At 40.0% G+C, this 15,228-nt stretch overlaps 1 protein-coding gene across 3 annotated transcripts in view; it reads left to right on the plus strand.

Moving 5' to 3' along the window:
- Nucleotides 1-10,256, plus strand: part of LOC122296385 (transcription initiation factor TFIID subunit 2) — a 58,477-nt gene extending 48,221 nt beyond the window's left edge. For all 3 annotated transcript variants that reach the window (XM_043106017.1, XM_043106018.1, XM_043106019.1), the window contains 6 exons: nt 5,086-5,175; nt 7,019-7,077; nt 7,170-7,260; nt 7,339-7,504; nt 8,340-8,523; nt 8,859-10,256. In XM_043106017.1, the coding sequence (XP_042961951.1) occupies nt 5,086-5,175; nt 7,019-7,077; nt 7,170-7,260; nt 7,339-7,504; nt 8,340-8,523; nt 8,859-10,011 (1,743 nt within the window). In that variant the 3' untranslated portion in view covers nt 10,012-10,256. The remainder of the gene's footprint in view (nt 1-5,085; nt 5,176-7,018; nt 7,078-7,169; nt 7,261-7,338; nt 7,505-8,339; nt 8,524-8,858) is intronic.
- The last annotated feature ends 4,972 nt before the right edge of the window (nt 10,257-15,228 follow it).

Here is a 15,228-nt window from a genome sequence, read left to right on the forward strand (position 1 = left end):
AGCTTCCCCCCCCCCCCCCCCCCCCCCCCCCTTTCTCCTCCTCCTTCCCCTTCTCCTCTCCTCTTCTCTCTTAATTTACCCATAAACATTGATACAGTGCAACTTGGACCCTAATTTAAAGTTTCAATATCAGTTATGCTCCAATTACTGTTTGATTGAATGGAAATATGCGTCAAAACAGAAAATTACCCTTAGGCTAAGCCTATCAATAGTGCATGAAAGTTCATTTCATTGTTCTACACATTTCTGTAATAGCCAAAGTGGTCTTTTAACGGAGTGGGGTAGCTGAAAATGAAATTTTAAACTAAGGTTCAAGTTGAAAATGAAAATGAACTACTTATAACTGAAAATCAGCTCTGCAGTGGAAAGTAGACATTGTATACTTGCAGAAGATGGAGTTGGACTTTATTAATTTAAGCCCAACTAGAAGTTGTGGGGTTGTCATCAAGTGGGTTGATCTTACTTATAATCCGATGGGGCTTCAGGAAGTATTGGCAATGTGGGATAAGAGGGTGTTTGAAAAAATGGAAGATTGTGTAGGCAAATTTACAGTGGCTCATACATCTAAGAATGTTGTGGATGGTATTTTTGGGCCTTCGCAGTTGTTTATGGACCTAGTCTAGATAATACTGCAAGGTTATTGTGGGGGTGAATTGGCAGGATTGTGTAGCCTGTGGGGCATGTCATGGTGCATTGGTGATGACTTTAGCATAACTCTGTTTCTGAGTGAAAGATTGGGAGGCTCTATCATCAACTCAGTTATGGTGGATGTCTCGAATTTCATCTTAGAGCAAGATCACTTGGATATCCATCTTGTAGGCGGCTCACTCACGTGGTCCAGCATGGTCGAGAGTTGATAGATTCTTAGAATGGACATGCATTTGATAATGTGGAATGGCAAAAGAACTCTCTCTTCAAGGTACTTTAGTGTTTTGAGGGTGTGGAGGCGGTGGGAGTACTATCAAGTTGAGAGAGCACCTAAAATTCAGGTTACTATGGATCTTGAAAGGGCTACACTCGTGGAGGAGAATTCTTGGAGTCAAAAACTGTGGGAACTACAGTTGAGGGAGTGGGACAAGTGCACAAAGTTCTCCCATCGTGTAGCTAACTCGCTTAAGAGGAATAATACCATTAAGATGATGGCAGTGTATGGTGTACTATCATCAAATCTGCCTTAGATCTTAGAACATATTGTACAATACTGCCTACTACTTACTCTCTGAACAATACACTTGAGACCGAAGCTTGACACACTTGTATTTGAGTCACTAGACCAGCAGGAAGTGGGATGGCTAGAGAGGCCTTTTGATGAGCCAGGGATATGTAAAGTGTTAAATGCATTGCTAGCAACAAGGCTCTAGGCCTCAATGGATTCCCCATGGCCTTCTTCCAAACTTTCTGGTAAGTGGTCAAAGGGTTATATCATGAGGGTGTTTCACAGGTTCCATGCAAACAAAACATCCGAAAAAAGCCTCGATGCTAACTTCATTGTCCTTATCCCTAAAAAACCGGGTGTGGTAGACATAAAGGATTACCGTTCCATTAGCCTTCTGAATTGGATGTACAAATTTGTATCAAAATTGTTGGCAAATAGAACGAGTACATTGATGAAAAAAATTGTTTGAAATCCCAAAACACTTTTATAAAAGCTAGGCAAATCCTTGACTTGGTGCTTATTGCTAATGAATGCTTGGATAGTAGGCAAAAGTCAGGAGAGTTGAGGTCCCTGTAAGTTGGATATGGAGAATGCCTATGATCCAGTCATTTGGAAGTTCCTACTTTACATGCTTGAGAGATGATGTTTCAGGGAGACATCGTGTTGGTTTAAGCATTGTTCTCTATCATCTGTTTCTCTATATTGGTGAATGGCACACCAACAAGCTTCTTCAACAGCTCTCTAGGCTTGCAACAAGGTGATGGTTTATCTCCATTACTTTTTGTTTTTGTAATAGAAGCCTTCAGCAAATTGATTTCAAGTATTGTAGATGGTGGATTCCTTTCAGGATTTTCAATGAGGGAGATAAGCATCGACATTCTCAATATCTCTCATCTTTAATTTGCAAATGACACCTTTGTTTTTCTCGGGGCCAACCAAGACTACTTCTGAATATTGAGGGCACTTCTTTGTGCTCTGAAGTTGTTCCCAGATTGAAAGTAAACCTTGTAAAGTCTGGATTATTTCCAGTGGGAATATGTCCCAAATGTGGATATTTGGGCTAACATCTTAGTGGTGCAAAGTATTCTCATTCCTTATGAGATATCTCGGCCTCCCTTTGGGTCACTTCATTCAAGTTGGAGTCTATTTTGGATGGGGTAATCAAAAAAATGGTGTATCTTCCTTTTTGAAAGAGGATGTGCTTGTCCAAAGGTGGAAGGGTCACTTTGATCGGAAGCACTCTTTCCAACCGCCTGCATATTTCTTGTTCTGATCCCACTGTGTGCTAGCAACCATATAGAGCTTCAAAAGGATTTCCTATGGGGGCGATGGAATGTGTTCAAATTTCACCTTCTGAATTGGGTTACAGTATACACCCCAATCCAAGGTGGAGGATTGGGAATGGTTTTTAATAAGGCTTTGTTGGGGAATGGTTGTGGCAATACCAACATGAAAGGAGAGCTTAGTGCAGGGCTGTAATAGACGCTAAATATGGTGAGGCTTGGGGTAAATGGTGTTCAAATGAGGTTAATGGACCACATGGGGTGGTGCTATGGAAGCATATAGGTAGAGGATGGGGGACTTTCTCTAGACATACTAGTCTTGAGGTGGGTGATGGGTTTAGGATTAAATTATGGCATGATCTTTGGGTTGGGGACAAGGTTCTCAATGTTGCCTACCCCGAAATCTGTGGAATAGCATGGATGCAAGAAGCTTGAATTGCATATTTCTTAGAACTATCCAATTGCTTTCTCCAATGAATGTAAGCTTCATTAACCTTGCTAATAACACATTAATATCTCATAACATGACATTAGATACCCTCTAGTTGTTTTAAGATACATCTTTAAAATAAATTCTATCTATCATAAAATAAAGGGAGCCCCACACACTATTGTTTCTTTTCCTTTTATTGTAGTTGGTAGACTCCATTTTTATAAGTCAATTTGATTATGCTAAACCTCTAAAGAAATGGTGTTAATATCCCTTTGCTTCAATCGTGCTATGTCTCAATGTGGCAATGCCAAATTTTGTGTTTTTAGTACTTTGCATGGTGTTGACTGCTAAGCAACAACTTTTTTTTTTCTTTTCTAATTGTGTGAAAATCATAAAGCCGTGATTCTCATTGGAAATAGCTTCTTTTCTCTCTGTTTCTTGTCTTATCAGTGATAACATGTTAGTGATGGGTCTGTTGAGCCATTTTTGGGTCGAATCGAAGGCTTTTTGAGCTTTAAATGGAAACAAGGAGTTACTACAATGAATATTGAGGAGAAGGGTAGAGGGGTTGTGTGGTTTGCCTCCCTGAGTTGTATTGGTGTAGGGTGACTACTGCAAATGTTGGAAGCGGTGCTACAGGCTGAGGGATATCCAGAGTTCATAGAACTCACTCAGTGATGGAAACAGAGCGTACTTGGCCCAACATTGCACCAACGCTCATGGCGTTATTTAGCATTTGCCAAGTATGGTGGAAGAGCCCATCAAAGTTTTATGGTTATACTGAACGGTTTTGAAGGTCTGGGTTGGTAGAAATTCACTGTTGAGCCATGCCAAGCCCCTGCTCTGGTTTTCTCTGTTCATGTTAATGGATAATTGGGGAAGAGCTTGTTTATAAGCTTTTGCGGCATGAGGGAAGAGCTTGCTGAGAAGCAAATTGAGAAAGAAGCAAATTGAACTTATCAAAAAAGAAAGAAAGAAGCAAATTGAAATGAAAGAGTTATTGCTTCTTTATCAACAAAGGTGGACTTGGGCAAGAGCGGGTTTGTCACACAGCCTGCTGAGAAGAGACCCAAGGGTGGGGAGCTCAAGGTTAGCATAGAGGGCAACAAAGGCTCGGCTAACAACAAATGGAACAAAACTGGCCACGTTTTTTAAATTGGAGGAAGGGAATAAGAATCAAGGTCCACATGATAACAGGAATGGGGTGAAGTCGCTTAAGCTTGATAAAGGAAAAGAGAATTTGATTCAACCGACCCGTTTACTTGGTCTGCATGGGGTTTTTGCTAAGTGATGGTTGAAACCTTTTTGGTCTTGGAATAAAATTACTTATCTTTTTTTTTTTTTAATGTTGGGGAACCTCAAGGCAGGGCCCTTCGAACCCACTCTTGCAGAGTAAACCCCGGTCTTGTGCACTGCACCCTTGGAAGTTTTCCTACCAGGAACTGGTTAAATCGCTGGCTTTTCACCAGGGGGTGTGGTCTTAAAGGATTGTTTGCACCCATGAGGTGTTGAACCTTGGACCTTGAAGGGAGTGATACTCCAAGAGCAAGGCCACCTTTTGGGCCAACCCCTTGGGGTTGAATAAAATTACTTATCAAAAAGGTTTTCATGAAGTGTCAATGTATTTCCTACATTTTCCAATTAGAACAATTAGCCATAGATAAAACCTTCTGCTAAAGTTGTTTGTTACATTGTAGTGAATTTAATCGCATGAATCACTTGTGACAAACCACATAATGCGATAACCCACTATCGGTTTTATCATCACACTGGTCTTCTCCTTGGTAATCATTTGCCCCATTTTTTGTAACTATTTTTGCATCTTCAGTATCTGAAGAAATTTTGCATGTTGAAAACTCAAGTTCAACCGGGATAGCACCATCATGGTCTTGAACATGCAAAACTTTTGGGACCAAGAGAGCACTAATTTGGTTCTTGATTCAAATATATAAGCCATTCTAAAGTGTATCCACATCACCAAAGAGATTGGCTAGAAGATTATTATTTTCTTTGGAGTATCATTGGAACGTATTGTTCTAGTTCCCATCCCTCTTCCCCCTGAAATGTGCTAAGCCAGCATTAATTTCTCATATTTCCACCCCACTTATAAAAAAAAGTTCATATTTCCGTCCCATTAAATCTTCACTATGCACAGTGGTTGACATGATTTAATCTTTCTTTCTTTCCTTTTTTTCTGGTTCATTTACTGACAGTATAACGACAACAACGGTAATACTTACTCTGATGTGTTCTGGCTTGCTGCACTGGTCCAGTCAGTCGGTGAGCTTGAATTTGGGCAACAGGTTTGTGAATCTTGTTATTCTCCTTGGTTCTTCTTTCTTAGATGCTGTAATTTTTTTATTAAGTGGACAATGCTCAACTTTCACAGTAACTTTTTGCTAGGTGGTATCCCATTTCAAGCTGCCTACTATTTTCTTTCAATTGCCCTTTTATGTCACTGTTGGCTTTTGTTACTCTCTCTCTCTCTCTCTCTCGTACCAGGCAAAGAAATAAACATACCCATTATCTTACATTTCATTCTGATACACAAGACTTACTATTTTAAGGAGTCATTGTATTATATTATTAATTAATTCGATCTAGAAAGAAATCAACAAAATCTTCTTATTTATTTGAAGATCTTTTTTTTTTCTTTTTTCTTTTTTTTTTTTTGTGAATACAGAAATAGACCATACTTTTGTATAAGGTATCCCATTCAAATCCAGTTCATTTTTCAAATTATATTGATTATTAATTACTAAAGTAAGTAATTTATTTGACAAAAATAAAAAAATTTTAACGACAAGCACAAACTGTACATGGTGCTTTTGAGAGTTTTTATCTCATCGCCTATTCATTACTTCCAACTTTTTTGCTAATGGTGCGCTATGGTGGATCAACTGGCTGTTAATCTTTGTTTAGTATTTGGTAGTGTTGGTAGTTGTCTGCAGTATTCTATCAAACTGATGCTGGACTGAAATTCATGCTTATTTCTTACCTTCCAAAGGATTATTAGTTCTGTAAAAATAACTTTTAATTGTCCATTGAGGCATCTTTACTTAAAAAATAAAAGAAGGCGTAGGGGAGTTATAAACCTAGCTTGTTAGTGATTCAAATTTGAGCATCCTGAGGTTCAATTTTTTGTCTTGGAAGACCTCCTTAAAGCAGCTAAGGTTTTCTTCTTCAAGAGTGAAATAGATTGAAGAATGGTTTTATAGTTTCGTAATCAAATGCATTTCTTGAAAAATCTGTATCTGCCATTATGAAGGGTTTGACGGCAATCCTCATATTGACTCTGGCAAGTAAATGAGGTTATGTTTCTACTTGCTGTTAAGCTGAATACTTTGTGAATTGGCCCATATTGCAAAGCTATTTGCTGGATGACCTTTGATGAATCTGTACTAACAAAATAGATCTTTGCATGCTTACTCATCATCTTTGTAAAGATCACCAGTTACTTTTCTTTTAATTCACACTGAAATATAAGTTTATACAAAAATATCTTTAAGGTGTTTTGATTCTTGCACTCTGACTATCATACATGTAAGAGTTTGAACTTCCCTTTTCTGCTTAGCATTCCACTTTGCTGTCTTGTCAGTTGCATTGGATATGAACGTCCAAAGTGTTTGTAATACTGGGTGATTAGGACTCACTAATTAACGGGTGCATCCTGGTCAATATACAGCTTGTGAGGATCCAAGAGCTGTCTTTTGTTTGGTTGATACTTACAATGTCACACTAACTGCTAAATGTCTGAGCAGCTTCTAACAACCTTTTGGGCTTGGATTCTAGAGAAAATCGTTTTTTTCTGTATCTTCTATGGTGGTGTTTTTTAATGTGTTGCTGGATCATTCAGGTTTCTAGGATTTGTTGCATATTCTATAATGTATACAGAGTTTGACTGACTAATCTATATAAAGGTGGTATAGTTTTCTTTTGGTCTGTTTTTGGCTTGCCTGAAATTTTTGTTAGAGAAGCCACTGCATTTATTGCTCAACTCACAAGAATTTGATGTTACTCCTCTCTCTTTCCTGTTATCTCTGGTATGAACATATATGGTAAATACTTCTCTAGGATTCCAATTTTTGTTCTCTCTGCTAGCACATGTTTTGAGAACTTACCTTTCTGTCCTTTAATTTGTTCCAGAGTGTTCTATTTTTAACATCTCTTCTCAAGCGCATCGACAGACTTTTACAATTTGACAGGTGCGTTTAACTCCTTGCATATCTGATATTGTGGACTATGACCCATAATTACCTGTAATTGATTTCATATATCTGGGATTGACATGTACCAGGCTGATGCCTAGCCACAATGGGATCTTAACAGTCAGTTGTATCCGGACCCTGACACAGATTGCATTAAAGCTTTCAGAGTTCATACCTCTTGTATGTGTTTTCTTGTCCCCATCACACTGCTTTTAAGATTTCTTGGCCCTCAAGTTCACTTTATTGGAATGGCTGCAGGATCGTGTCATAGAACTTATAAGACCTTTTCGGGATTTCAAGACAATATGGCAAGTTCGAATTGAAGCAAGTAGGGCACTTCTTGATCTAGAATTCCACTGTAAAGGCATTGACGCAGCTTTGTCATTGTTTATAAAATATTTAGAGGAAGAGCCATCTTTCAGAGGTCTGCACTATTTTCCTGCTGTGCAACAGTTGTTTTCGTGGGCTTGTGCTTTTTTGTTTCAGTGGTTTCCTATGTCATATCCTGGATTAAGTACAAAAAAGTAGTGAATGGGATCTGCATTGCTTAGGAGGGAGAAAATCTTGTCTTTTCTATGATTTCAAAAGGTTTCAATTGTAACATTGACCCTTCATTTTGGAGTATAGGCTCAAATGTGGCTTAAGCCTTTCCTTGGGTGGTTACAAATGATATCAAAGTCAAATCTAACAAAAAATGTGGGACTTAAGCCATGCTACATATGATGAAATGGCCCGATGTGGATGTTGAGAACTTAGTGGGGGGATTGTAATATCTCAAATTTAGTATCAGAATGTGGTTAATGAAATCCAACCTTGCTTAGGAATGAGAAAACCTTGTCTTATATATGATTCCAAGGGGTTTCAGTTGCAATCTTGACTATTCCTTTTGGAGCATAGGCCCAAGTGTGGCTTGGGCCTTTCCTTGGTACATCCTAGGAATTATTTTTTCCCTTGATACTTGTTTCAATAGATCCTAGATTTTTATTATTAGTTTTTTGGGTGTTTTGGGGTGGGGGAAGTGGTTTATATGATGGTGCATTATTTTTCTTATTAATAATTTCCCAATGAGACTTGCTACAGACACAAAAAGATTACACAAAAGTAAACTCAGACTGACATGGTTTCATAGAATCTGTTAGATTTATTTTACAATAAAAGTAACTTTACAATGTGACGTATCATATCAAGCCACATCAGTTTGTGGATTTACTTTTGTATAATCCCTTTTATTGCTAAAGTATTTGCCTTTCTAATTGCAGGGCAGGTGAAATTGGGTGTACATGCTATGCGGTTATGTCAGATAAGTGGTGGATCTGATTCTAATGATAACATAAAGAGCGAGGTTCTTGTGTCTTTACTTCTCCTACTTGATGGTCGTATTGGGTTCAACAATGTTTTTCTTCGGCACCACTTGTTCTGCATTATACAAATCCTTGCAGGAAGGTAGGAATTCCCTTTCCTTCTTTCTTTCTTCTGTCTAATTCGCTTTTTTTTCCTGGTCCCCAATTGTTTTGACTTTCAATAATGGGTAGTTTCGTTGGAATAAGTTTCCATGAATTAATCACATGTTTTTTCACGTTTTTACTTAAAAATTATATTAAGTTACTTGTTCCCTTTTTTTTCCAATGTTCTTGCAATTCTTTTGGTTCTCTTTGGCTTATGTACGCTGGAAATAGATTTTTGCTTTCTGCATCTTAATGGAAGATAGCACTCTCTTTTCTCTTCTTTTCTTTTTTATAAGATTAATTTTGGTTGGAACGTGAACTCTTATTTTTCAGGTCCCCAACTCTATGCGGAGTGCCCAGAGAAACTAGAACATTGCTTATGGGTGATGCAGAAACTTCCATTGAACAGAAGAACATTATTTCATCTCTTGTTCCTGAAATGAAACTTCCTGACTTACCTTCTGATAACCTGAACCATCCAGAACCACCTTCTAACACGCTGCATCCTCTGGAGACACCTCCTGACATCCCGAACCCTTCACATGAAGTTTTGGCTAATCCTCAGGCTTCCAAGGAGGCAGACACTGTTTCCAGCGGTCATGAACGTAAGATGCCATCTATTAAAATCAGGGTCAAGCAATCTGCTGCCACCAGTAGAACTGAGGATGCTGATAACCAAACTGTCGAGAAATCTCAGGGTAGGCAACACGAAACTGATCATGGGGCAAGTAGTTCTGTGTCTGTGGATGCACCCCAAAGGAATTTTGCGGAGGTTGTAAGCATCAGCAACCAAAATCTTGAGGAAGTAAACTCATGCCATGATCATGGTTCTCGAATGACTGCCAGCATTGGTAGTGCAAAACCTGCAAGTGATGGTGACGAAATTGGAAAAGAACTCCAGTGCACTGCAGATTCAAGCAAAGTTTCAGGACTTCAGTCTGATGTTCCATTATCATCTAGCTTCATCCAAGATAACAATATAGATGCTGATGCGCAAAAATTCGCATCTCTTCAAACTCTTTCAGTTGGTAGAAGTGGTCTTGAGGGTGGTTCACTTGGCTTGACAGACTCTTCTCTGCATGAAAAGGAGAAGAAGAAGAAAAAGAAGAAAGGCAAGGAAAAGAAAAGGAAGCGTGAAGACCATAAAGAACGCCGAGATGACCCCGAGTATTTGGAACGCAAGCGATTGAAGAAGGAGAAAAAGCAGAAAGAAAAGGAGATGGCAAAGCTACTGAGCAAGGAGACTAATTCGTCTTCTGTAGAGCCAACTACGAAAGGGGAACCTAGAATGAAGTTGGCTCCTGCACAATTGAATCCAAATGAACCCAGTGCATCTGATGTTGTGACCAAAAGGGTTGCAAACGAACGCCGGGGATCAGATAGTTTGACAAAAAGGGTTGATGTCAAACCTGAGGCATCGGAAGGCACTTCTGCTGCTCCGAAAATTCGAATTAAAATAAAAAACCGAACGCTTAACAAATCATAGATGATGTATTTTATGCTTCTGCTCTTTATAGATTCTTCATTTCCGGCAGTGTGTAGAAGTAGAGCGTTCATATGAGGGACTGCTTTGTATTGACAATAATAATTGTATTATATGCATTTTTGTTTGTCATTTATTCTTCCAATTGATCAGTTCATGTAAAATTTTAACCATACTAGTTGAGAACTATGCGCTCTCATAGAATTGGTAAATTTTCTTTCAAGTAATTTAAGTTTGTATTAAACACAGTAAATCTGTAAACTGCTCTGGGAGATTTTTAGATCTTTTCCTCTGAGATTTGGACAAGAACTTGAGAGGGTCTTGATCTTTCGCCTCAAAGGCTGTAACCGCACCCCCATTCTATTATAGATGGAAAACGATACTTGGTTCTATGAGTTTGTCCCCTTAAAGTTACCTTCTGCTTGTTTTATTTTTTATTTTTTATTTTTTTTTTCTCTTTTTTAATGGTTAAGAAAGTGATTATTAGTGAAGATGTGCATTTGTTTATTTCTAAAAAATATTTAAAGATGTGAAAAAAATATTTAAAAAAAAAACTAAAATAAAAATGCAATTTACGTAAGGAGTAAGTTTGAGGGGACAAATTTATGTGACTCAGTAGCCGCACCCACTTCATTGTAGATATTGTTCTCTCGTGTACAAAAAAGTGGAATTACACTTTAGGAAAAATCTTCTTGTCATCTTCACACTTTACAAATTATATTTATTTTAATTTTTTTTTTCATTTTTCCTATAATAAATATGTAGTGTGTGGATGATAAATAGAATAATTTAATTAGTTTAATAAGAATAAAATAAAATAAAAAATAAAAAAAAATAAAAATTAATATTTTAATATATAAAGTGTGTAGTGTGGGATGATATGTAGCATTTCTTTACACTTTAATGACCTAGTTTGGTCCTTATCCGGTGTGGGCTTGTCTTTAAATATCCTTTTCCATCATTCTAATCAAATCAATTACAAACAAGGAAGGAATAAAATAAGAAACCTAACCAGAATATTGAACTATGAACGAAGAAAGCAATGAAAGAAACCGTCTTATTAGGAATAACAAAAACATTCGGTCTCAAAAATCTAGCCATCCATAACCATGTCAATTAACCATTGAATTATATTATATGAAAAAGAAAAAGAAAAAAAGCACTGGCCTATTGTATCGGCTTGACCATTCATAAGAGGAGACATAGTATAGTGTCATGTTTCTTGTAAGGGGTAAAATATCATCAAAATGGTTTTTAAGGCTCAACCTATTAAAGGGCAATTACTAGATGACAAAAGAAGAAATAGAGAAGGGGGATGATAGAAAAGAAAGGGAAGGTCAGGTGTGGTGTCAGGATATTAGGCGGAAAAGATGAGAGGGGGCATACAGGAGTGGTAAGGTGACATAAAGCAAGGGAAGAGCAGGAGATAAAGGTGGGGGACTTTTGGCCAAGTTTCTAGATGATGGCTTCTTCAACCTCAAGACATGGAATCCAGGAATGCAATCCAGACCTGAGAGAAAGACATTCAAAATCTATTATACTATGAGGATAAGAGACCATGAGAGACAGTAAACCAAGCTTATTATAGTGGATTATCCCATTCTCGAACCCTTGTGGACATAGGCCCAATGCTGACCACGTAAATTTGTGTGTTCATCTCTCTTTATTTTTCCTACATTTATTTATTGTTTGCCACTATGGATGTACGCACTAACACCATACAGCTCCATCGGACCACTATCGGAGGTCCACTCAACACTAATCCCTAGCGGGGCCTGAAATGGATCCTTCTCTCCTTCCGGTCTATTGTACCATTTTCAAGCGTTAACATATGGCGTCGTTTGTGCAATTGACTTACTTTTTACACTGGAAGCGAAAGAAGACCATTTTCCTTGCGTGCTCAATAATTTCTGAAGGAGCAAATGAAACTCTTCAAATCAGTATTCTTGGCCTTCTCACTTTTATTTTTATGAAAAGCTCTACTGTAGAAAAGGGGCAAGTGAGCCTTTCCTCCCCTAGTCAATGCACTTAAAATGCTTTTCCATGCACGCAGCATGTGAGCCAAGAGCCCAAACTCTCCTACTAGTTGAGCTTAAATAGCGCCCACTACTCTATGTGCTTTTAAGTTCATAGTGTATTTAAGTGAGTAGTGTAAATACTGCTCACAAAAATACACAGAGCGTAGGCACGTGCACAGCCAACAAACAATGTGCACTTAAGTGCACAGTTCCTGCATGGGCATTACGTCCTGACTATGCATGGCATGCAAAGTGCAAGCACGCCCTACAACACGATAGAAGCTCACGGTAGCCCGCCACGAGCTAGGTGAAACTACCAGCAGCCAACACATAGGGAGCTGGAGGTTTCTATCTAACCCACAGTGGCCCCCACTAGCTGGGCCGCACCCAGGGCCTTGTACCACGATGCATGGCAATGTGCGCCCAATGATCTCCACAACCCCACCATGGAACACCAAGTAAAATTCACCGACTGTCACCAAACCTACTACCACCACTGTCTATCTCCTTGGAGATGGTCCGCAAATGTGACCCCACAATAGCAACCTCACTGCACCAACCATGTGCAGTCCCGTGCACATGGCCGCGGCCTAGTCCAGCAGTGAGATGGTAGGAGCATTGGCAACTGCCGACATTTTCTATCTCCGTCGGTATGGTCTTCAACTGCCACGGCAGGAGCAAGCTATCCCGCAACCATGCTCAAAGACACAACTTACACATGAGGAGCTCATGGCAGACTACTATGAGCCCCTCGCCGAGACCACCGATGTCTTCTACCGTCTTGAGGGTGTTCCGTGGGCAACACAACCACTACCACCGTGGTACTCCTCCCCTACAGGCTAGGTCCCTTAGTCACAAGCTATTAGCATTTTGGAATAACTCCACGGCCAAAGGCCTCCACTCCTTGGCCATGCTACACGGCTGAGGTCTATCCTCACCCACTGGAGAGCCCTTCACTCCACGGCCAGTGACAACTCTTCATACAGACTCCAAGGCCCTTTCCTCCTCGCCCACGGCCCTTGACTTGTAACTCCTCGACCAGCCAATAAACTGGTCGATCAAACCCTTTGGCTCATCGAACAACACGTGCATTCCTCGATCAAACATGTCTCGACCACCCCAAGGGCAACACCCGACCTAGACAAACTCTATGGCCGTGACAATTGCTTGGTTAGACAAACTCTACGACCACGTGAATTGCTCAGTCAGGCTTCTCATTGGCCATGAGCTTGTCAACCAGATGATCCTCAGCCATGCCACTCCATGACAAGGGGTTTATCGGTTAGCACAAATGTCGAGCATAGGCTCACAGCCATCTACCTCACTTGCGTGGCTACCACATGCACAACCCCGGGCACCTTACATGTTGCATGCACTCACCCCGACCACCTTGCATGTTACATGCATACCCTGGACAGCCTCAGTCTCAACTAGGTGCAAGCGAGAAATCGATACCAGATGCCAGCCGCCATACTCAAACCATAGACAAGCATGCATCTCAAAGGATATGCAAAAAATAAATAAATAAATAAAAGAAAAGCAAGGAAAGGCAAGGAAAAGAAGAAATGACAACTGGTAGTAGGCCATATCCAATCAAGCAAAAATTGGCTATAGTAGTTCAAATACTCCAATTTATCTCCCTCAAAACTTGTGTGAATTTTATTTTTTGTAGCATAATTATTTCCAATGGTGCATAACACCAGTTGCACAACCCCACTCGAACATCATTCAAACGTCTCCACCAGCATTATCTCCACCAACTGCTTACCTCCCCGCAATATATCAAAGGGAAGAGTATAATGTCTATGGCCGCTTTATCCCCCCCGCGACGGAGTGCAGGCTAGCCCTCGGCTGCCCAACATTTACCTACCTTGTTAGCGTCAACAGGCGGGAGTGGATCCCATCCCAAACTGCTTCAACAACCTACCCCTCCTATGAGGGTCAATAGGCTGGTCCAATGCCCCTGGCAACTCAGCCTCCCCCACAGAGGAGAGTAGGCCTAGCCTCTTGGCTACACAAACGAATTACCTTGTCCTCATCATGGCGAAGTGCGGATCGACTGCTCATATGTTCAACATTTACCTTACTCATGAGGTACCAAAGGGATGGGCGTAATACCTAAGGTTGCTTGATCCCTACGGCGACAAAGTGAGGGTCAGTCCTCAACTGCCCAACAACTTACCTTTCTTATGAGCGTCAACAGATAAAAGCGAGTCAGTCCCAGACTGCCCAATAATTTACCTCTCCACAGGGCTCAAAATGGTGAAATGAGCCCTTAAGGCCATCCTTTCCCTCCCGCAAGGGAGAACGGGTCTGGCCCTTCCTTCACCTAACAACTTACCCCGACCTACCTCCCCTATAAGGGTCAAAAGGCGGGTCTAGCCACCCCTATAGAGGAGAGTAGGTGATTGAGCTGAATTATTACATTTTTAATACTTTTGGAACCAATATATATTAATTCTTTCATTACTTTATCATTGGTTTTATATGGAAAAATGAATAAATCAAAGTTGTGATTTTAATTGATTAAAAGCATGAATTTCTGCTCTAATTTTATCAACTGTTGATTAATATAGTTTATGGTACATATCGCTCGAGCGGCGGCTTCTGGCCACTCAAGCGAAGTCAGGCAGATTCAAATGCTCGACTTCCGCTCAACAGTGGGCTTGAGCGAGTTGCAGGAAAAGGGATCACTCGAGCAGAGGCATTTGGCCGCTCGAACGAATTCAGGCAGAGTCGAACGCTCGATGTTCGCTCGACAGGCCGCTCGAGCGAACTTAGGCAGAGTCGAACGCTCGATGTTCGCTCGATACTCCGCTCGAGCGAATATCGTATTTTACAGATCAGGGTTTATTCCGCCGTCAGAGTATATAGATGATTTTTTTACATCTTATGGCCGACTCTTGGCTGGGAAAACTCGGTTTTGAGTAGAGAAACACTGACAATTCATTATTTTTCATTGATTTTCATTCAGATTCAAAGAGGAGGATTCATACAATCAATCATTCACACAGCTACACAATTTCCACTGGATCATTCGCTCACACTACAGCAGATTAAAGAACTCCTTGAGGGGTCCAATTGCCACTGCAACTCAGCCTTCTCCACCGCTTCGAATCTTCATCTCCATTCAATTGGCTTGATCTTTTCAATTCCCTACTTGCTATTTCATTTCAGTTTTCAGTTTCTAAATTATTTTGGA

Source organism: Carya illinoinensis, chromosome 15 (assembly GCF_018687715.1).
Source record: "Carya illinoinensis cultivar Pawnee chromosome 15, C.illinoinensisPawnee_v1, whole genome shotgun sequence".
Lineage (NCBI taxonomy): Eukaryota > Viridiplantae > Streptophyta > Magnoliopsida > Fagales > Juglandaceae > Carya > Carya illinoinensis.